Source organism: Nannobrachium achirus, assembly GCF_963921795.1.
Source record: "Nannobrachium achirus genome assembly, chromosome: 12".
NCBI classification, from domain to species: Eukaryota; Metazoa; Chordata; class Actinopteri; order Myctophiformes; family Myctophidae; genus Nannobrachium; species Nannobrachium achirus.
Window position 1 is genome coordinate 56,755,407 of NC_137832.1, and position 24,472 is coordinate 56,779,878.

General features: G+C 43.5%; 1 protein-coding gene across 1 annotated transcript; it reads left to right on the plus strand.

The window, feature by feature from the left end:
• Positions 1-36: 36 nt before the first annotated feature.
• LOC308295742 (SRR1-like protein) lies at positions 37-23,284 on the plus strand (the record flags this gene model as incomplete). Its single annotated transcript, XM_080738790.1, has 2 exons — positions 37-687; positions 23,192-23,284. 2 exons carry the CDS (start codon positions 37-39, stop codon positions 23,282-23,284), a joined length of 744 nt encoding a protein of 247 aa, XP_080594916.1.
• Between the last annotated feature and the right edge of the window lie 1,188 nt (positions 23,285-24,472).

Below are 24,472 nucleotides of genomic sequence, written 5' to 3' on the forward strand. Positions count from 1 at the left end.
GAGGAAGTTTGGCAACAATGGAAAAAACGACTGACAATGTCAGGACCAACAGCGCTTTCTGAAACCTCAGCAACTGGAACAACTCTGGCCACTGAGACGACTGACTTCCACTCAGACGATGATGCACCAAAGAAGAAGAAGAAGAAGAAGACGGATGACAGAACCGATAGAGTACAACAGTGTGTGTGTTACGGTCTGGGCTCCTTCAGATCCCGGAATCCTTCAGCCCGCCATCAGCTCGCCATGTTGCTACTACTTCTTGACGCCCTGCAGATACCATTAAATGACTGCTTTGTCTATGACCCTGTGTTCTCCTCAGTGGAGAAGGATGTCTTAAGGGAGCTGGGTTTAACCGTAATCCCAGAGAATCAGGAAGGGAAGTGGTTGACGACTAAACCCACCCTCTTCTACATGATGCACTGTGTGCCAGAACTTTACAACAACCTGCTATGGAAGAACTGGACTATTGAAACTCTGCCTCAGTTGACCATCATTGGAAACAGCCTCTCTTTTCAGCCGTACGGCTACATTGCTCAGGCTCTAGTCGTGTGTGAGGAGAGACCCCTGCCATGTCCATCCCATTTACGGTTTATCTTCAACAACACGTTCGTCACCACCTTCCCTTCCAGCGGCCTCGGCAAACTACCACAATGCACTTGGGCGGAGCCACCTGAGCCTACTACTCCAGTGAGGCCTTGTTGTTAGACTGGTCCCCAGAACTTCAGAGTTCACAGGTCGAAGAAGTATGATCTGGTTTTAAAACCAAATCTAATGCTACTTCAGCCCTACTTCAACCCTTGAAAACCACCAGGGTTAAAGCCCGCCAAGAGCCATGGTTTAACTCAGATATTGAGGAATCAATTAAACTCAGACAAAAAATATGACGAAAAAAATATGACTCAAAAAACAATTCAACCCTGACCTCAAAATCCACATCAAGCATCTTACTGCTCAGGCGAAGAGACTTAGAAACCAGACAACCGCCCTAGTTAGATCCACCAAAAATAACATCATCGACGACAAAATCGACGAATACAAAAACAAACCATGTGACCTATGGAAGTTGCTTAACAACCAATTAGGCTTAAAACCTAAAACCATATGCCACAACATAAACATCAACAATCAAATTTCAACACACTGAAGACCATAGCTGGTGCAATAGTCCAGCCCCTCTTTGACTACGGAGTCCACGTATGGTATCGGGACGCCCCACAAGCCCTAAAAACTAAGCTCCAAACAGCCCAAAACAAACTAATTAGGATTCTGCTTAACATTCCCTATCAGACTCACCTCACCGCTACTCACCAGTTAAGAGTGGGGTGGCTCAGAGTAGATGACAGAGTACAGCAACTTGCAACTACTGCATAGTACTGTGTTCTATCCGTCTGTCATACAATGTTATATGAGATACTTCAATGGTTTCCTATGGAGATAAGCTTAGTCTTGTCTAGGATCTCCTTTTAGTAGACCTTGTACCAGTGAACTGTACCGTCATGAAACTGTACCTTTTCCTATGCAAACTTCTAATAAAGTCTTCAATCAATGCCACAGTATCAACAGTTTCATGAAAAAAAGAAAAGAAAAAGAAAAAACTTAACTAAAGTTGTCCAAAGTTGTCCTCGTGGAGTAGAAGTAAAAAGTACTGAAAATAGGAAATACTCCAAGTAAAAATCGCACCATGGTATCAAACACGACACACGTGCATATCTCCTTATATGGGCCCCTCTGTCTGTGACGTCAGTTATCTCCATACATTCCGTTCTCATTTATACACATACATACATACATACACACAAAGCCAGACGTATGAGCGGTTAGCACCGCTCAAAGATACCTCAAAATTGTACTCAAGTACAGTACTTGAGTAAATGTACTTAGTTACAGTACTTACATTACACCAATGGTGGCCTGGCAAAGGCATATAGCCTCTTGAGGGAGAGGGGATATGAAGTCAACATTCAAAGTTAAAAGCAAATGAAAATGACACAATATAATAAATCACAAGAAAAAAAACAGTAGTGGAAAGAACACGATCAATAAATATATATTAAAAAACAGAAACAGAAATGTTAAACCGCAGAGACCAGTTAATACAAACAATAAAGGGGCTAATAGTCTAAAAGGGCAGCAGAATGTATCTTCACGTGCAACATCCATGAGTTATGTTTTAATGTGTTGCAGTCCTGCTTTGCCAAATCGAGAAAGCAAGGCCAGGCCATTCCTCTCTTCCTCTGCAGCTGGGGTCATTATAGTTGAATAAAACTAACAAAATAGACCAAACTGTATACTCCATGCTACTCCATTACTGTCCACCACTGCTGCGTCTGACCTTGGAGGTTGAACTCTCCCAGATTCCTATCCCGCTGCGTTCATATAAAAGAGGAAAGAGTCGGGACCACAGGAGCCGCTGCTCCGGGTGAAAGCTTTCATTTCTGGAGCTAATGGAAGACACACGGGGGTAAATGGCACAGGAACGGACAGGACCCCCATCCTATTTAACGCTGTGGTTCGGATCCCGTGCAGCCTTCCCTTAGAACAGGCGTTCCCAAACTGTTTGGGCTCAAGTCACCCCTAGAAATGTATCTTTCATCTGAGGCATCATTTTCACTCCCAGCACCTTATATTTATAGCATATTTTAGCGATTATGTTGCAAGGAAAACGTTTCGGTTAGAACTGACTGAAAATAATGTTGTATTTCAAGTATAAAATTATACTAGTAAATATATATTTTTAAGTGTACAAAATAAATTCCAAATATTATCAAATTATCTCGTGGCACCCCTGGACTGCTGTCACGGCAACCCAGGGTGCCCTGTCACCCACTTTGAAAACCCCTGCATTAGAGACCCCGTTTTTATATCTGACGCATGACATGAGAACCTTCCTCCCCCCTCCCCCCACACGCACGCACACTCTCTTGTATTTTTCAAATATGTTAACCACTTAGGCGCTATATGTCGGGCAGAAACCTTGTATCTCCAAGTTTCAGATTTGTAAGTTTCTTTTTCTTCTTTTTTTAGTCGTAAAGTAAAGCCCGGCTTCATCATACAAGACTGTCGCACAAAACTAGTGAAAATAGCCGATCTACAAGCACACAACGCCTCGCATTAAATCACTTTTAAAATGATAAATACAAAACGGTTTTGGACATACCTGGTTTTCACCCGACAACGACAATGTACTTTCCGCAAGACAAATAGTGCAAATAGCGGGCCAATCTACGTGCCTTACCCCGTTTTATGAATTCTTTACTATTCTGAAAGATATTTTAAAACCTTACAATAAATGCACCAAATCTCTGTACAGTATGTAGACTGTAATCCACGTATCTCGAGAACCGTTCGGCCGCCCGACTTGAATTTTGCGCCGCGTGTCGCAGATGACACGAGGGAGTGCAGTGCCCAGGGTCAGAAAGGCGGTTGTCCAGATTCCAGAACCAGAGAATGCGAGGATGCTCTGGCCGTGGCATGTCCCTTGTCTATATATGGCCATATACCGATAACATCTGGGATCTCCATATATAGGCATAAACGGGACAAGGATGGACAGATATACAGATCTCCATATATGGGCATAAAAGGGACAAGGACAGACAGATATAAACAAATGTTCACGATTTTTCAAAAGTAGCAGATCTACAAGTGTGGCGCTGCACCAAGCTTGTATATCTGCTATTTTTGAATAGCCAAAGTATAAAAGAATGGGTTAAAATGGTTAAAATCTAAAGTGACAGATGCTTTCCAGCCAGGTCTAAATGGGTTAAAATGTTTTTGAGTGGTGCTAACCGCTCCTTCATCTGACTCAGTCTGTATGTACAGTACTTATGTCCTTTGTCTGTCCGCACTGCCATTGGTCAGAGCTTTGTATTAGAAAGTTCTGCCATTGCAGGGTCAGAAACAGTAGCCTTGCAAGCCATCCCGAGTTACGTCATCACCAATGTGCTTCCTTTCTCGGTCTGGTGTCCCTCCCATCGAGTCTCTTTATTCGAATTTGGTTCTCAATTTCCAATCAAAAGGCTGCATTTCGAGCGAACCCGCCTCACACCGCTCCTGATTGGTCGAGCGGCTGCTACAGCTCTTGCATTTTGACAACAAACATGGCGGACCCCATGTCCGATGCGAGTTCACAAATCGCAAATAAAAGCTGCATTAAGCGAAGTTTTATCTGAAATCAACGGCATCTCATAACTTAAAAACAAACAACAGTTTGCACCTTTGGAATTTCTGTCTGGAAAAGACGTATTTCATGTTCTCCCGACGATGTTTTGATGCGCTGATGACTACTGAATGGACCTGTCAGTCAAAGTAAGTAACTACGTCATCGCGTAATGCATTGTCTATGGGGAACTCCCAGACTCTCTGGCTGTTGCGAGGCTACAGAAACAGTGCCTGTCACGTGGTTTATGCAACTCGAAATGTCACTTTTCCCTCATAGATTCCAATGCATTCTGTAAACTTCCAGTTTGCGCTTTGTCACTATTCGCCAATATGTGTGTATGTAGAAGACCTGGCCCCATGAAGTGAACATCCCACATAGGCAAAGCTTCGTGAGACGCTTAATAATGGAATTAACTCATAAATAGCAATGCTCACTTCACATAGGTGTGTTTTTTTTTTTTTTTTTTTTTTTACGTAAATAAGTAACATAAATTCCTAAGACGTTAAGTGGTAAGGCTAGATAGAAACCCGCAAGTTACATTCTGAGCTTGTAGAGCTGCTATTTTCAGCGGAGATATTTAGCACAGAATGATAATGGATAAGTCACTAGTATTAGAGCCCTGAGGTACTCCAGTCAACCAAGTAAAGGGTTTAAGTGGTGAATCCTCTGGAATTAGTCATGCGGGTGTGTTTTGGACATATAGCATAGATTAGACCAATATCGCCTCATTATACGTGCAAGATATACGTACATTTGTGATATCTTGACATATTGACTTCAGTTATGCCTCTTTAAACCAATTAAAGCGTGGCAGACAGACGAGTGTGTACTCATGTGTACTCGTGTCTGTGCGCCCCATGCAGGGGCGTCACACCAAATTCTGGGCCCTGGGTACAAGGATTCACTGCGGGGCCCCTGTGCTTTAACTATTGAAAAATAGCAGATATACAAGCTCACAACGCGGCACCGAGTGCCGCGCTGCGAGCTTGTAGATCTGCTATTTTTGAAAAATCATGAAAATCTTTGAATATTTCAAATCCTTCTGAGTTTTTTTTTTTTTTTTTTTAAACCTATGTTTCTATGTCAGTGGAGCTCAAACCTTTTCATGTGAAGGACCCCCAAAATGGTATGTATTTGGCCACGGGGTGACGGAACCCCATCTCAAAATATTGAGTTCCAGGGACCCCCCAGAAGCAAAATTTGAGTTACAAATGTTCACTTAAAAAATACATATATTCAAAGATTTGCACACATTTTCACGACTTTTAAAAAATAGCAGATCTACAAGCTCGCAGCGCGGCACTCGGTGCCACGCTGTGAGCTTGTATATCTGCTATTTTTCAATAGCTAAAGTATAAAATAATTAAGGCCCCTCCACCACCTTGGGCCCTAGTAACTCAGTCCCACTTTCCTACCCCTTGTGACGCCCCTGGCCCCATGCATCGCATGGTATCGGAGCTCTGTGGACATTAACGACCGCTAACTGCTGTCCATTGAGCGGAAAGAGATATAAAGAAAGCCAGGAGGCGATGGTTTCGTGGCATTCTATACAGGATGAGAGCTATTTGAAGATATGCCGTAATGAAGTGCAGGCTATACTGCTAATTGAAATACATGCATCTATTTCCCTCCCTCCCTCCCTCCCTCACACTCGCTCTTCAGAGCTCATCTCCATGCAGAGAAACGGGCGTTTAACCAAAGCTAAATGTATTTATAATCTTTTATTTTTATTATTTCTGGATTCATATACAGAATAAGGCTTTCTGTGGAGCTCACGTGTCTTTACACAGACAGTGATCTCTGTATATGGGCATAAAAGGGACACAGACAGAAATATTGATAAACACACAAATCCACATTTATGCATGGAGAACCCTGATTGCAACCGTAGGTCGCATTTACTAGGACGGAGATGCGAGAGACTTGGAAAGTCTTTTGTACCGGATGCTCTTAAACTGTACAATGAAACACACAATGGTCGATTGACTAGCATTGACTGCTATGGTCACTTTTGATTTGGACACTGTATTATTTTGATAGTTGTACTTAAGGACACTTTATGTATATTTATATTTATATATTATTTGTTCCCTCTCTTGATGTACCTTGCTCTTTACTGTACTCTGTTCTTGTTTTTCTTTTATCTTTTTCTTACTTCTCTGTAACTTTGTAAATAACCTTAGACTGCTGTGCTGCCTCTGGGCAACTGTTTTTCCCCCTTGGGATAATAAAGGTATCTATCTACTGTATACTGCAAGAGTTGCATGGAATGATCTACCCAAAATAATTAGGTCTACTACCTCTTATGGCCAAGACAGAATTAATAAGTGTGACTCGCGTAATGGCAACCACACTTACAAATTAATTCTGTCCTTTTAACCCTTTTATCCCCATATATGGAGATCCCTGATATGATCAATATTAAGCCCATATCTGCCCATATATGGACATATTTTGTCAGGCTCATGATAACCAGGGTCCTTATCCCTTTCATGCCCATTTATGGAGATCCCTGGTGTCATCAATATCAAGCCCATTACTGGGAATGCCCATATATGGACATATTGTGTCAGTCTCGCCCTAAAGGTCGCTTCTCTCCATTAGGGCGTCTTACTGGTGTCGTTGATATGATGTCATATATGGGCACAAAAGGGACACAGAGATACAGACGGGTATACTCTGGGGTCCAACTTGCATCGTTCCCGAGTAGGCTGTGCACCTAGTATAGGCATATAGGGACACAGATAGACACACAGACAGACAGACAGACAGTAGGCTGTGCACCTAGTATAGGCATATAGGGACACAGATAGACACACAGACAGACAGTAGGCTGTGCACCTAGTATAGGCATATAGGGACACAGATAGACACACAGACAGACAGTAGTAGTATATGCATATAGGGACACAGATAGACACACAGACAGACAGTAGGCTGTGCACCTAGTATAGGCATATAGGGACACAGATAGACACACAGACAGACAGACAGTAGGCTGTGCACCTAGTATAGGCATATAGGGACACAGATAGACACACAGACAGACAGTAGTAGTATAGGCATATATGGAAACAGATAGACACACAGACAGACAGTAGTAGTATAGGCATATAGGGAAACAGATAGACACACAGACAGACAGTAGGCTGTGCACCTAGTATAGGCATATAGGGACACAGATAGACACACAGACAGACAGTAGGCTGTGCACCTAGTATAGGCATATAGGTGCACAGATAGACACACAGACAGACAGACAGACAGACAGACAGACAGGTACAGCGGGTTATCTGACAACGGGCGCAACGGGTTCGCATAACCGGAGGGGCATACGTTCCCAATGGTCATCGTTCAAAAAGGGCATCGGCCTGTAGCATAACATTTAAAGTCCGATTGCTCCCTTTGTGATCGTGCAGCTAGTGCCCCGCCAAAGCTGAGAAAATGAGGCCATTCCAACGCACGGCACTCTTGTAAAACAAAGTCGACGGGCCTTCTCCGAAAACACACAGAGGCACGGCACAACTAACAGTATGTCATCAGAACTAGCTCGTTGCTTTTACATCGCTCCTTACAGCATAATCTCGTCAAGGCTACGACGGCGTGTTGAACTGAATTCAAACACGCACAATATCGTTGCTATGAAACTCTGGGGTTTGGGGAATTGCCTGAATTGCTGGGTTGAAACGCGATTTCCCATTCATCTTTTTTTTACTCCTTCTTCCCTCCGTGGCGGAGTGAGTGAGTGAGTGAGTGAGCGAGGAAGTGAATCAAATGGAGAGTGAAATGCAGACGCTCTTGTGAGAGGCAGCTGGGTCCTCTTTGCCTCCCCGTAACTTCATCTTTCACTCTAAGCAGCTGGGGGGGGTGCATCTGTCATGCAGTCTGCCGGATGCTTGATATGTATGGTGCCGGGTGGAAACAGGAGGGCGGCCTAAAGGCTATGGAGCCCATGGGGGGATTACAGTCAAATACGGTTTAATGTGAACAACATAATCATTGGCTGGTTATTATTATTGTGAAAAATGTAGCTATGCTTTTTCGTGGCAGAATTCAGCACCATTATCGTCGCTGTCGGGCAGGAAACTTGTATCTCCATATTTCATACTAGCAACGGACTGCAAAAAAGCTTTCAACGAACAATCACTGGTGACCTTTTGACCCTGCCGTCGGCACAGAAACCTCATATCTCTGCGTTTCAACTTTTGTATGATGTTTTTTTTTTTTTTTTTTTTTTTTTTTTTTCGTTGTAAAATGCCGACCTAGTGCCAACCAAATTTAGAACAAACGTGGGAAAGTTCGGCAAAATGTCCAGTCCGACCTCCCATTAGTTCGAATTAGGGTTAAGGTTAGGTTTAGGAAAGTCCGACGCCTCATTACTCCCGACTACATGGCTTTGTGTGTGCGGTTAGGGTTAGAGTTCTCAATGGGCCTGAAAATTAAGGCCCGGCCCTACCTGGGTTAGGGTTAGGGTTAGACCCGACTAGGTAGCATACATTTTAGGCCCTACCCTACCCTAAATGTCGGGTCGGGTTCGGGTATGGTCGGGTTCTCATTACTCTATCACAGAGTAATAGTAATAAAATAATAAAACAATATTTTTTCTTTTTTCATTGAGCCCGAGGCCCTACCCTGCCCGACTAATTATCATACATTTTAGGAACAAACGCAACTTCAGAATAATGAGACGTCGGAACAAAGCTACGCACCCGCGTCAGCGGCTCCGGAGGCTTGTCTTGGGCGGTGCTGTTGTTGATTTACAATCGCGCTGTTTGTCTGTCATTTCCCAGTCGTAAATGCAAATTTCCCATCTTTTTTGTACACAATAGTGTTTGTTTCTTGATGACATGTACATTATTATTGTGTTCATTTTGTATGCTATGTTGATTATCCTTATAGCTTTAATGTACCACGTGCTGTTCTCATTTCTGACTAATAAAGTATTCAAGCAATCAATCAGTCATGCAAGAGTTAGACAACCAAGCAAAATAGACAATCTACAAGCACAATGTGTCACAAATACAACACATTGTGAACTTGTAGATCGGCTGTAAAGGTATTTTAAATGTATAAAAAGGGAGCAGTGTTGGGCATACAAGGTTTCCGCCTGACATCAATGTAAAGCGACTATATGACCGCAAAACACCCATTTAGGCAGTAAAACTTTTTTCACGTCTCTCTCTCTCTCTCTCTCTTTCTCTCTCTCTCTCTCTCTCTCTCTCTCTCTCTCTCTCCATGTATCTGCTCCAGATAAAGCTTACACAGCAGAGCGGGGGAGTTATTTATCGTGAAAAAAAGCCGCCGAAACGCTTCCTGAGTTCATGTGCGTGTGTCAGCAGTGAGCACCTGCAGACCACACTGAAACGCATCCGAATATACACCTCTATCACACACAGGGGCGTCACAAGGGGTAGGAAAGTGGGACTGAGTTACTAGGGCCCAAGGTGGTGGAGGGGCCTTAATTATTTTATACTTTAGCTATTGAAAAATAGCAGATATATATTAGCTCACAGCGCTGCGAGCTTGTAGATCTGCTATTTTTGAAAAGCCGTGAATTCTTTTGCAAATCTTTGAATATATGTATTTTTAAAGCGAACATTTGTAACCCAAATTTTGCCTCTGGGGGTCCCTGGAACTCAATATTTTGAGATGGGGTTCCGTGGCAAAATACATACAATTTTGGGGGTCCTTCACATGAAAAGGTTTGAGCTCCACTGACATAGGTTTTTCAAAAAACCTCTGAAGGATTTGAAATATAAAAAGATTTTCATGATTTTTCAAAAATAGCAGATCTACAAGCTCGCAGCGCGGCACTCGGTGCCGCGCTGTGAGCTTGTATATCTGCTATTTTTCAATAGTTGAAGCACAAGGGCCCCGTAGTGAATCCTTGTACCCAGGGCCCAGAATTTGGTGCGACACCCCTGATCACGCACATTAGCACGTACGCACGCACAGACGTAGGCACACACAGACGTACACATGCACATGCGCATGCACATGCGCATGCACATGCGCATGCACACACGCACACCAGTGTCAATTTAGTAGGCCAATCTGAAAAGTTTTAGTCTAGTTTTAGTCAACTAAATCTACAGTTGAAGTTGTCGACTAAAATGTATTTTGGCAGGCCTTGATGAGGTCGTAATGGCAGATTTGATACTTGGTTGTATAAGCTCACAATGTGTTGCAGCGCCACCGAAACCAAACATAAAATGACTTTTATTAGTTCCACTGGATCTTAGACTTTAGACTTTGGCCCTCACAAGCACAGCGATACGTGTGTGTGTGTGTGTGTGTGTGTGTGTGTGTGTGTGTGTGTGTGTGTGTGTGTGTGTACACATGCACACGCACACAAACACACGAAAACAAGACTTTCCCAGAAGTGAATGCAGCGCTCAGGTAGAGAGGAAACGGCTGTATCTCGGGTACAGGCATACCGTGTAAACACGGAGACCTTTTGGGAGCAGGAGCGTTCGTTCCCCAACTCCCCGCTGCTCACAGGCCGTGCCAGACGCTTCTCACAAACAGCGGAACGTCTACATGTGGCGGCGTTCTGCTGCATGCAAACTATGCTTTTTTTGCACTGTATCTCTGGCTCCGTAACACTATTACTGACTCCTTGCCAGTGGTGGAAAGTAATAATAATTAAATGTAAAGTAATAAGTAAGTTCTGCAGAGTACAATTTTCTTGTACTTTCATTTTACTTGAGTACAGTATGTCCATTTTTATATACTCCACTATATCTCAGAGGCAGCTATGGTCTGGTGCATTACCTCTGGCTGTTGAGGTGGGGTCGGTACAGTAGGTAACCAGTCCACTCGCCGTAATTCACACTCGCCCTATTTTTCCCGTCGACCTCATGCCGACTGCTCGGTGGGGCGGTTCTTGTATTTGTATTTGCTTTTACTTATAGTTTTACTGAGGTTAAGATTTGGAATAGGGTTAAGTTTTGGCACAGTTTTACCGAGGTTAAGTTAGGAATAAGGTTAGTTTACGTCTAGGAATACCAGGCAGAGAGCAGTCTACCCCGCTGGATAGACGCCTGAGTGTGAAATTTGGTGAGCGGACTGGTATTTATACAGTAGCCAGCTGGCTTTCCCGAGGAGCAGAGATTTGTGTTCTTTGTGAGATGGGCATCTTGTAGTGCAGGACACTATAATACAAATTCTATCTCTCATATCTCTGTGGCAAATATTGTATTGTGTGCTCCACTACTATTATTTGACATTATTTTCATCCCACGGGGGAACTTCAGCTTCACCCAGCTGAGTGAGTGCTGCAATGTATTAAAGTGTCTTAGGCCTATAGCTGCGTGCCAGAGTACCGTGCACTGAGAATAGATGATAATAAGCTCACAACGTGTCGAACAGCGATGCGTTGAGAGCTTGTAGACAGATTATTGTCAGTGTGCCACACCTTTACACCCATCAGTGTCAATTGTCTAATGTAATCCTGGGTGCTTGACTCCCTCTGCCAACCTGGGGAGACAACGCACTGATCTCATGCTTCCTTCTATGCATGAGGACTCCAAGCCACTTCTTTTCACCTGACAGGAGGGAGTTTACCCGGTTGGACGTACAGTAGAAGGAAGGAACATGTTAGGAACATGTTAATCCAAATAGATCCTTTCCCCTCCATCAGGCGCCCCGGCTGGCCAGGGGGAGGCAGTATAGAGATCAGGATTGCAGCATGTTCTTTTGCAGGGTACCTACCCTATAGGGGACACAGGGAGAACATGCAAACTCCACACAGAAAGGCCCTTTTTGCCAACCCCACCTCGGGTATGGCATATGGGCACTGATGATGCGGAGGAGAGAACGTGCTGGTACACCTTATAGGGTTTGAATGTTTATGTTCTCACAGGGATGGTAATGAAGCGTGTGTGTGTGTGTGTGTGTGTGTGTGTGTGTGTGTGTGTGTGTGTGTGTGTGTGTGTGTGTGTGTGTGTGTGTGTGTGTGTGTGTGTGTGTGTGTGTGTGTGTGTGTGTGTGTGTGTGTGTGTGTGTGCGCGCACACATGTACTGTATACATGTGCACGTGCAAACCGTAGGCCTATGTGTACATGTGCCTGCAGCCATGCATAAGCGCTTTACCATATGGGCATGCATCTAGCCGTGACAAGTGTGTGTATTTCATATGGTGTGTGTGTGTGTGTGTGTGTGTGTGTGTGTGTGTGTGTGTGCGTGCGTGCCAAGTTTAGTAATTAATTGCAGTAAAGATGCAAAACCAAACTATTCATCTGCATTTGTTTGTGTGCTTACAGTACCTTGGATACGCCCCCCTGAGATCCCATGGTTGCCATGGTTACCAGTGTGGGTGGCAACGGTTGGGGGGGGGGGGCGGTGGGAGATGTGTCACACCTGCTCAGGTTGTGTATTTCCTGAAGGGAAGCCTTTTCTTTTACAACCTTAAATATACCGCCACTGTCAGGAAGAAACCTCGTAGGCCTACAGTATCTCCATGTTTTTTCTTTCGTAAATTACGGCCCTGATTGATCATACCATAGAGCAGGGTTCCCCAATCAGTTTTCCCCAAGGGCCGAATTATGTCTAGGGCACCAAGCCGAGGGCCACAACATTGCAGGGGGCGACAGTGGCATTCCCGCTACTCCAGCAACAGTTCAGATATCGTCGTTGTCGGGAGAGAATCTTGTAGGCCTATGTCCAAAACCGTTCGTTTTGCATTTATCAATTTAAAAATGATTTAAACTTGTGAAAACAGCCGATCTACAAGCACATGCACAACGCCTCTGCATTTATCATTTTAAAAAATGATTTAAACTAGAGAAAACAGCCGATCTACAAGCACTTGTAGATCGGCTGTGTGCTTGTAGATCTGCTGTTTGCACTGCTTTTGTGCGACGGCCTTGTATGATGAAGCAGGGCTTTGCTTTGCGAAAGAACGTACAAATTTGGAGATACGACGATATACTAGTGTTGTTGCTGCTCTTATACCACCATTATTACTGGGGTTGGTGGGGGCCAGACAGTAACCCCCGCGGGCCGCAAATGGCCCGCGGGCCACCTATTGGGGAACCCTGCCATAGAGTCACACAAAAGTTGCAGCTCAAAACGCTTTGAGCTTGTCGATCTTCTATTTTTATGTATGTATGCTTATAGGCTATATCAAGCCCCACTTTGTCAGATAAGGGTGTTGTGCAAAGGTAGCAAAAGTAGCCGATCTACAAGTTCATAACACGTCAGGATGAGACACGTAAGCTTGCATTTTTTTATTGTTTTAGTTTCATGAATACTTAACCAAAGGAATCTATTAACAAGAGCATGTGACTAAATAACAACGCTGGTTCTAAAGAAATAGAATAAAATACATGTTTTACCAATTTCCGAAAATGGACATACAAGGTTTCCTCACAACACTAACACAATATAAGGATGCATGGCAGAGCTGTGGAGAGGCAGAGCTCTGGCTTCTGGTGCGCAAATCAGGGGAAACACATTGAGTTATGTTCACCGCCGGAGGAAAGTGATACTTACATTTGTAAGAATGCCAATATGACTGCAAAAAATTACTATACGAAAAAAATAAAAAATAAGCAGGAACATGTAGGCTACCGTACAGCAGCTCCCAGGGTTCTCCTTTAACAAACATTTCATGCTCATGGCAATCGATCGTTACTGCTACAGTACAAGCTTTTAACCATTTTTCAACCAAGAAAAACCTTGCAACATTCATTCAACATAACTTGTTTTAGTGACACCCATAGTGGTTTAGTTGTCATTACAGTTGTTGTCTATACAGAAGGAATATTTGGGAAATCAACAACATTAAACGGTATTAAACGGATAGTTCACTTATTTTGTCTATTCATTACTCACTTGAATTCATGGATACATTGTTAGTTTTAGTTTTTGTCGCATACCCTAGCCGAAATGTTTCTCAACCACTGTGCCTGGGGACCTCTGGTGTGCCCCTGAGAAGGGTCAAGTGTGCCCCTTGAAACTGCTTGAAAGCCAGTATTGTATTTATCATTTTAAAAATGATTTAAACTAATGAAAACAGCCGATCTACAAGCGCACAACGCCTCGCACCACGAGGCGTTGTGTGCTTGTAGATCTGCTGTTTTCACTACTGTTGTGCGACAGCCTTGTATGATGAAGCAGCCAAGCAGGGCTTTACTTTGTGAAGAAACTTACAAATTTGAAACTTGGAGGGGCGCCCGCTGGCCTTGTGGTCAAGGCGCATACCACATACTAGGCTATGATGCCTGCTGGCGTCGCCGGTTCGATTCTCGATCCGGACGACCTTTGCCACATGTCATTCCCCATCTCTCTCCCCATTTCCTGTCAGTCTACTGTCCTATCAATAAAGACATAAAAAGCCCAAAAACAAATCTTTAAAAAACAAAAACAAAATTGAAACTTGGAGATACAAGGTTTCTTCCCGACAGTGACGATATTTTCACCCCCGTATTACTGGTGTGCCCATGGATTCTTGGGACATGAAAAGTGTGCCCATGCAGAAGAAAGGTTGAGAAACACTGCCCTAGCCAATCATTTAATGACCAGCAGTGGTTCCCTATAGGTAGACACAAAGAGTCCTCTCAAATTATTGGCACAGGAATGCAACAAAAACTAAAGAATATCATTTACCATGGGGTGAGTAATCGATAGAAACAAAGTCATTTGGGGGATGAACAATGCCTCTAAGGTGCGCTCCTCTGGCTCAGCTCCATCTATTCCACCAAAAAGAACGTTGGTTCTAAGTTCTAACCAGTGCCGTTCAATAATCTTGGAACCGGCTTGTGTTTCCACCAGATTTGCGGGCCCCTCCTGCAAACTTTGAAAGCCACTCATAGCCAACAGGAAAAGTCTGTCGGATGCATCTTGCTGATCGCACAAATGCGGAGACAATGTGTACCAATTTGCATGAGGTTTGGACAAAATGTGTAGGAGTCGTATAGCAAAATATTTGTATAATTATAATTATTAATACCCCTATCATTCACTCATACCCCTATCATTCACTCTCTTCTCTTCCTCCCTCTCTCTCTCTCTCTCTCTCTCTCTCTCTATCTCTCTCTCTCTCTCTCTCTCTCTCTCTCTCTCACACAACAACACACACACACACACACACACACACACACACACACACACACACACACACACACACACACACACACACACACACACACACACTCCGACTCCTGAAGAGCTCTTGAAATTGAACCTGTCTTAATTCCATTGTGGCCCAATGTATTCAATTCATCAACTGAGCAGAAAATATGATCATCTTGCCAAAGGCTAAAATGTCATTTAGAGAGCATGTTATGTAGACAGATGGCAGGTCATTCTGGTTTCCTATAGTTTGTATAGTCTCAATGTACAGATCTTGTTATGGTATGTAGCAGAGTGACTCACTGCCTCAGCCTGATGTCCTCAAAAGTCTAATGGCCGGGTTTCCCAAAGCGATTTTAGCCCATCGTCGCTTACGCATGGTCGTAGAGACCAAGCCCCGACCGCCATGTTCCCGTGTTCACATGGGTTCGGGCAGAGCGACTTATTTAGCCCCCTACAACTACACCATCATTCAGATTTCACAAAGTGCTTAAAGGAGTAGTTCACCCCCAAAATGACTTTTTTTTCTATTGATTAGTCACGCCATGGAGAGTAGAGTTCAATAATATTTTTTGTTTTTTGTCACATTCAAACAAAAATTTGATTTAAGTAAATTTACCTTGATTGATTCCGGATGGGGACCCGTTTTGAAACAGGTCCCCATCCGGAACGAATGGGGGTAAATTTATTGTTATCACATTTTTGTCTTAGGAATGTGACAAAAAACTAAAAATATTATTGAACTCTAGTCTCCATGGCGTGACTAATAATCAATAGAAAAAAAGGCATTTTGGGGGTGAACTACTCCTTTAATAAAGTCTCACGCCTGTCTAAATACTGTACGGCATTCTATAATTACCTGTATCCTCCGTGTTATTTAATAAGAAGAAGGGGTTGGTGCGCATGGGGAACGCCAGGAAATACACGGGAAAACAGAAAGCGAAGTTATCATTATGTCTAAAATAGCAGATCTAGAAGCTACCAACTTGTAGATCAGCTATTCTCAAATGGTTAATGTATGTTTTGTAATTTATACTAATCAAAACCTAGTGGAGTAGAAAGTACAGATAAGTAAAAGTAACTGGTCTACAGTACTTAAGTATACATTAATACATAAAAAAAAAGAAATCTGTATCACAATTGTTCACAGTTTTAAAGAGAAAACTGCCATGTCATGATATTAGAATTTTATTTAAATACTATCGTTATGCTATCATTATAATCGTAATGTTTGCCAATTATTTGGGGGCCCATTTGTGATACACTCAAGGCCCGCCAAGTGGGCCCCGGTCCCAGGTAGATTTTAACCTTGAAGTCAGAGAAGGTCATAAAAATATAGCAAAAATAGATGATCTACAAGCTCAATGTTCTGCAAATCTCCTAAAGATCTACGGCCTTGCTAATGGCAGGAAGTGTAAAGTTTTGAAATGGCACATTTGTAATACATTTTCACCTGCATGGGCTTTGTAAATACCAGAAAGGTTTTGTCAGTAATTATGCAGATCATTCAATAATCATGATTACGTGTGCCTCCAATTGCTCCACAGTAAGCGCAGAGCTGGGCTGACTCCCAACTGAACTGCTTACAAACCAAACGGTATTTAGAAATAATAAGTACTGGTATTATTGTGGGGCTTGGCATTTTTTCCTGAAGCTTTTTCAGAGACGCTCAAAATCTTCTTATCGATGCGAAGAGAGGAGGGGGGGGGGGGGGAAAGTGGATTTACGGTGGCTCTGTCTTCAGTTCCAGCCAGCCACGCGCTAATTACCCTGCAGCCGTCGCTGCTTTCACCGCTGTTTTCAAAATCTGTGAGGGGGAGGGGGATTTTTTTTTTCTTTTTTTGGAAAGGCTCACTCCCGATTCATACTTTGTCGCGTGGCGGTGCCGCCCGCCGGAAACCTCCGATCCACGAACTCGCAAAATGTCACGTCTCGTAAGTGTTGACGGGAGTGTCTTTCCCGTCGTACGACGGCGTGAATGAAAACGGAGCGCTGGGCTTCACAAACATGTCCCTTTTGAATTGGAAATGGAAAAATGTCAAGTGCACTGACGGCTCAGTGGAGGAGAGGAGAGGAGAGGAGAGGAGAGGAGAGGAGAGGAGAGGAGAGGAGGGAAATTGAAAATCCCCCCTTCGCCCGCAGGCTCCCAGTGTCTCTGGGAGCTAACAGGCTCTTCCACTGCCAGCACAATCCTCTCTGTGTGGAATTATTTGCATAATGTGAGGTGTATTTAAACCATGGTTTCCCAAACAGTGCGTCGGGACCCCCTTTTTTTTAGAGTCCATAAATTAAGTAGGTTTTCCAGTCCCCTCCCCCTAATAACCATCGGTACACACATGCAGGACGGGAGGGCCGGCTGTACGTGCGGTGCAATGAAAACGCTCCCACGATAGTGTTTTTCACGGGACGATCGCACCACTGAACGGTGAACGTGAACAAATCATTTTAACGGATCATTACCGTGAACCTGAACAAAATGATTGCTTCACTGAAGTGAACAGTTTTGCCCATAGATATAAAAAATACCTCATCTACCGTTGCAGTTCATTGGAGCGACGTGTAACAACTGGAGGGCCGGACGTCCGGAAAAAAACGGAGGGAACGCTGCCAGTCAAAGTGACTACTGGCAAAACACAGCTCGTCTTTTCCGGGACTCATCAATTCAATTCAACAGAGCTTTATTGGCATGTTTCCATGGAGGCTGCGTACGAAAAGACACCTGCTGCCGATTGGCCTACCAACTACCGTTTCTGTGACGCACACGGAAGCGATGCACACGGAAACGATGCATAACTATGCCCCAGAGCCGAAGGAGGCGTCTACCTTTCTATGTCTAATTTGCCCACCACTAATCCTCGCCATGTGAGTTACGGTGGTAAGGGCCGGGCACAGCCCTTGTGGGAGGCGGGCTTGACTGAGCTGCTGTTGAACGGGGGCAGCGGGCTGCATGCGGGCCCCAGGCTGAACGCAGGCCCGGGTTGCTCCCACGCTGCTGTGCCGGCACCGAAGGGCCACGGCTCCTGAGCTCATTACAGGATTATGTTGTGGGCATTCTTATGTGCCGTGTTGTTATGTCATTTACCTCCCGGGCAAGCTAACCTCTCATCTCCATATATTTTAATGTTTTCGTGTTCTTTTTTCGTAAATGTAACGACCCGTTTGGTCACGCAACCGTGTCACGTGGAAGCGCCAAAAGTAGCAGATCCAGAGGCTCAAAACGCGCCGCTTCGCGCCGCGCTTCGAGCTTGTGGGTCCGCTGCTGTTTTTAAAATTGAAATCCTGAAAAGGAACAGTTTTGGACATATGAGGTTCCCAACCGACAGACGATATCATGGTGTTCGTTGGGTCATTTATGTTAGTGTGGTTTCAATGCCAAGACCACGATTCTTGTGAATCCGTCTTTGGTTTACTCTGTTTGTTTATTCTAGACGGCGACACAGCATATTAAATGAACACTGCAGTACATACAAATGTAAATAACACCGGATTTAGCAAGAATGCTAATTGTCATCCGTAGTGCCCACAGAAAAATGAAGCGACGAAACACAATTTCAATGCAAGGAATTTACATTCTTGCATCACATTGACAAAGGCGATGAAAAAAGAAGTACATATACAGTCATGTGTTTGCTACGTATGTTGTATACACATACTCACACCTGTTATGTACATTAATGTACGCACACACACACGCACACGCACACGCACACACACAAACACACACACACACACACACACACACACACACACACACACACACAGATAGTAGTGAGATACACGCCTATAGAAAATATTAGCGGCTCGCAGATTTATTTGTGTGGCCATTATGTTCAACCATGGACCCTTAAAACAATTTTAAAGATGTCATCAAATGGCTTTTTGGAGACTTTCTGTTTTGCTATGCTTTTGTCTTAAATGGAGGCGTTTTGTGGTTCCACCAATCACAGCCCTGTCCCCTCAGGCTATGGGGCCCACAGGTTGGGGATCGCTAAAGTACTGTGCGTGTGTGTGTGTGAGAGAGCAGAGAGGATATTTCACATCTTCTGCTCTCAAGGTCATTGGTTGTTATGTAATGCTAGAGCTAATGGTTCTGACCATAAAACCTGTCAGCTCTAACCTGCCTCATCTTCTATTTACTTGAGTACTGCGCTTTCTTTGAGTATTTTTATTTTTCCCTAAAATAAAAGGACAGACAGATACAGAGATCTCAACATATGGCCATATCGATCGGATCGGCGGTGCGACTTGAAGTGTGGGTCCTCAGGGTCGCACAGGGGCCCAATCCTCTAGTACGCCTATAGAGAAAAAAAGCAGATCTAATCCAAACATGTTGCAACGTGACATGTTGCAACGTGACATGTTGTGAGCTTGTAGATCTGTCATAATATTCACTATCATTGAATTCCAAATTTGGTTCGTCTTCATACGTTGAAAATCAGGGTTGGTACCTCACCCTGTGCAGGAGCGCTAATAGGCTCCATGCACAGCAGCAGCCATATTCACAGGTGTTACCAATGATACTAACAAAGGCTCTGTTTCATTTAGTGTAGCCTTGCGTCGCCAGACCTCCCCACCTCGGAGGAAAGCCTGGTATTTATTATATAGCCATGTGATCCGGTTTAGAAAGAATAAATAAATACAAAAAAGAAGAAACGGTGGTTCAGGGTGGTTGGTTCCGGCTGCCTGATGACTACGACAAACTACAACATTCAACTTTGACCCAAAAAGAAATGTTGCCATATTTTCCCAAATATGGAGAGCACAGCAGTACAGTATAAGGTTATTTACAAAGTTACAGAGAGGTAAGAAAAAAAAAAAAGAAAAAAAAAGTACAGTAGAGTACAGTAAAGAGCAAGGTACGTCAATTAAGGGAACGAATAATATATATATATATATATATATATATATATATATATATATATATAAAGTGTCCTTAGGCACAACTATCAATATAGTACAGTGCCCCCAAATCAAAGTGACCATAACAGTCAATGCTAGTTAGTGCAACAAGTATCTCACCATCATGTCAAACACAAGCAAAAAATACTCAAAACTACTAACACAACGTAATAGTGCAGTGTCCAAAGGTCAGTGCGATATAAAAACAAGTAGAAAAAAGAAAGAAACAAGAGAGGGTGACCCAGCAAGACGCACAAGAGCACCCTCCCTGGAAGGTCATTAGAGGTCAGAGATGACTGATGTCTGACATCATAGATGTCTGACGTCATAGACCACATGGGACTTCTGCTGAGTTGGGATGAGGTGTCATGCACTGTGACGCACAGGTCTGTAGAAAACCAATGGATGATGTCACGGCTCGCTTCTCCATGTTTCTTCTTACAGTATACTGTTTGTTCCAGTTACCGTTCAGAGGCCAGGCCACTGTATTTCGATGGTTTGAGGTCAGACAACTCAGTACCACAGGCATTAGCAGACTTACAGTCCAGCTCGCACCGCAGGCTTTAGCGGGCTGACATTCAATAACCACGTTTCTTTGTGACTCGAGTGCTTGTCATACGTGTGGTGGAGGTTGTTTAAAGACAGCCGTCTAGCCCGAGGTTATTACCGTAAAGGAAATACTGTACAGCAGCACTGGTCTGCACTCAAACTCACACTGACATTGGAAATATAAACCACTCTGAGTTGTTTTGATTACGTCCACATGTCAAGATCTGTTTGGTAATGTGTTGGGATATTACAGTACTGGAGGTCTGGGCCACTATGTGGTCCTCACATCAAGAGTCCTCTATTTTCTCTACTGTTGTGCGGCACTCTTGTATGATGAAATAGCGACTTAAAAAAAGGACACAGATCTTCAAGCTAACAACTCAATGAGTCGCGACACTTTGTTAGCTTGTAGATCTGCTCTTTTTGGCAAATGACGCCACCATGACACCGACAGGTTGATTCATTCTGTCTGAGGCAGAGTGTATGTTGTTTGGACAACAGAGAGAGAGAGAGAGAGAGAGGGGAGGGAGACAGTTCTAACAGCAAATGTAACTTAGTGAGGGTACAGTCTTCAGATGGAACCAAATGTACGATATTTGGTAAACCTTTCGTTTGCATCTGCCTGCAACGGCTCTGCACTGCAAGGCTTTATGTGTGACTGTGTTGTGTTTTCTTGCCTCGGCGTATGGGCAGTAGCGTGCACGTGTGTGCGTGCGTGCATGCGTGCGGGTGGGTGGGGTGTGCACGTGCACGGTGACCCCAACAGAGAGAGGTCAGCAGGCCAGTACTAATGGCTTTGATGTAGCCTCTAGAAAACAAAGCGTTCATCAGAGGTATGGGTGTAGGAGTTTGAATCAGTCCATTAAAGCCTCACCAAGCCTTTTTCTCTCTGAGACGGAGGGAGGGAGAAAGTACATTTACTCAAGTATTGTACTTAAGTATATTTTGTTCTTTTGAATACTTTATTGCCTATTCTACCAGTGTTAATTTCATTGACCGAAACTATGACAAAAATGTGTGTTCCTTTTTTCTTTGACGGAAATAAAATGAATAAGCTGTGAATAATAATGAATAAGCTGCTAAAACAAAGACTAACTACACTGACAATTTCATCAACAAATAAAAACTAGACTAAAATGTTAGAGGGATGGTGAATAGATCCAGCACAACTAAAACACAATCATGTACATTAATTGTTTGGTTGCGCTCGGGTGTTGCGCTCTGAAAACAGCAGATCTACAAGCCCATCTGCGACTTGTTGTGAGCTTGCAGATCTTCTATTTTTGGCATACAACCAAGTGTAAAATCAGCCGTTACAACGCCATCAAGGCCTGCCAAAATACACTTTTATCTATCAACTATAGATTTAGTTGACAAAAATCATATGATATTTAGAAAAAAACTATACAGCACGGTCTACAGTGGTAGTGTGGTCTCACCTGTAAATGTGTACACTACACCTCTATACACTACATCAGGGTGCCCAAAGGGTAGACCGTGATCTACCAGTAGATCACAAAGACTGTGCAGATAGAGTTTATTTTATTTTATTTTATTTTATTTTGTTTTATTTATCACGCCTACTACCTGTTTCCTGTTGGAAACCGGAACAGATTTTTTTCTTTTACAGCAGATGGAGATCGTTGCGATAAAAATGAAAAAAAAAAAAAAAAAAGGCAGCGATAACTCTGGAAACTCGTGTTTGGTAGACAATGAGTTAATACACAGTGTGTCTATGCACGCCGCTTACTCTTATTAAGCATTCAGCACAAAGTGGAACACCGCTGCACTGCAGAACCTCAGCTAAAACACAGCTGACTCAGTCAGCAAAACCCACCCAGATATCATCTCCAACCACAAGCAGCTGAAACCAGCGGCGGAAAGTTTTACTCAAGTACTGTATTTAATTTTCAGGCACTTTACTGGAGTACGTCAAATGTTCTATACTTTTATTTACTTCTACTCCACTACATCACAGAGGCAAATATTGTACTTTTACTCCACTACAATTGTTTGAAAACTTTAGTTACTTTGTAGATTTTGATTATTATTACAAAACATGCATTAACCACTTCAGCCCTATATACATTTCGGCCATTTGAAAATAGCCGATCTACAGGCTTGTAGATCGTCTATTTTCAAAAGTTTTGTGAAATGACTTGTGAATTGGGACATTCTGCATAATGATAGGCCTATCTTCTACTTTTGGTACTTTAATACATTTTGAAACCAATACCAAAACCAATAACTACTTTTACTGAAGTAAATTTTGAATTCCGGACTTGTACTTGTAACAGAATATTTCTACATTGCAGTATTTACTTTTACTTAAGCAAGAAATTTGAGTACTTTTCCCACCACTGGCTGAAATACAGAACAAGTTTGGATGTCCGCCTCACTGGACTGTGTTCACATAGTCGGTTCAGAAACTGCTCACACTCTGTCACCGTCACTGTTATGCCGATGACACTCAACTGTTCCTCTCCTTCCCCCTCTGCCACTCAGGTGGAAGGAGAGCGCATCGCTGCATGTCTGGCTGACATCTCACAGTGTCAATCTTCTCCCCACCTCAAGCTGAACCCAGGCAAGACCCAATAACACTCCCTCTTCTTCCCAGGTAAGTCCTGCTCCACGCAGAATCTAACTCAGATCGAGACCCAAAAGAGAGATTAGATGTTAAAGAAAGTTATTTCTTTCTTTTGGGAGAGGGGAAAATCGTTTGATTGATATCGTTGTTGTCGGGTGGAAACCGACAACAACGGTTATCATTTTAAAAATGAGTTAAACTAGTGAAACAGCTGATCTACAAGCACACAACGCCTCGCACCACGAGGTGGTGTGTGCTTTTACTTGCAACAGAGTATTTCTATAATGCAGTATTGATATTGGATATTTTTTCCACCACTGCAAAACAGAGCAGGAACACGAGTCGTTCAGCATCCCAGGGCACGCAGGACACACACAGATGGACAGAGAGGGGAAAGGAGATACAATGCAATAATATTCTCTTTGGAATTCATTCAGCGACTCTGCAACACAAGTATGTCATTTGGTCCCGCGTATCCTTCCACTTTCAATCTGGCCTCCGCTCTGACTTCACTGTCTACCCAATTCTCTTTATCCTATACACACACGCACGTACGCACGCACGCATGCACGCATGCACGCACACATACACACACTCACACACATTTGTATTAGTACAGTTGTGAGGACATCAACATTTTAGGGCAGCAGTTTTCCTCACAAGTCTCTACAAGGATAGGATAGTAATACAAGGACTCGCACACACACAGAGTGCCTTTTCTCCCTGCCGTGTGTCTGTGGCTTCAGTGTTGAGCTGAGAGAGACAGGGAGAGAGAGAGAGAGACAGGGAGAGAGGAGTTGGGGGAGAGAGGGGGAGGGAGATGGGGAGAGAGAGCAAGACATGGAGAGAATGAGAGAGAGAGACCTTTAAAGCAGAGAACAGAGAGAGAGAGAGAGAGAGAGAGAGAGAGAGAGAGAGAGAGAGGGGATGTTGAAGAGAGAGAGGAAATGGGTAAAAGGTTATCACTGACAGTGTATATTTATTTATTTATTGTCTATAGGGAAATGTTACAGGAAAACTAAACAGGAAAACACCTCAAAACAAAACAGGATACTATAGGAGCTGGGTCCCAAAATGCCAAGTAAGAACAGAGACCTCTGCATATTATGTGTGTTGCCCCAAATGTCACCAGTTGGGCAAATCAGATATGGTTTCATGGGGAGCTACTGTAGGATAATACTGTACAGTAGGTGTGGAGA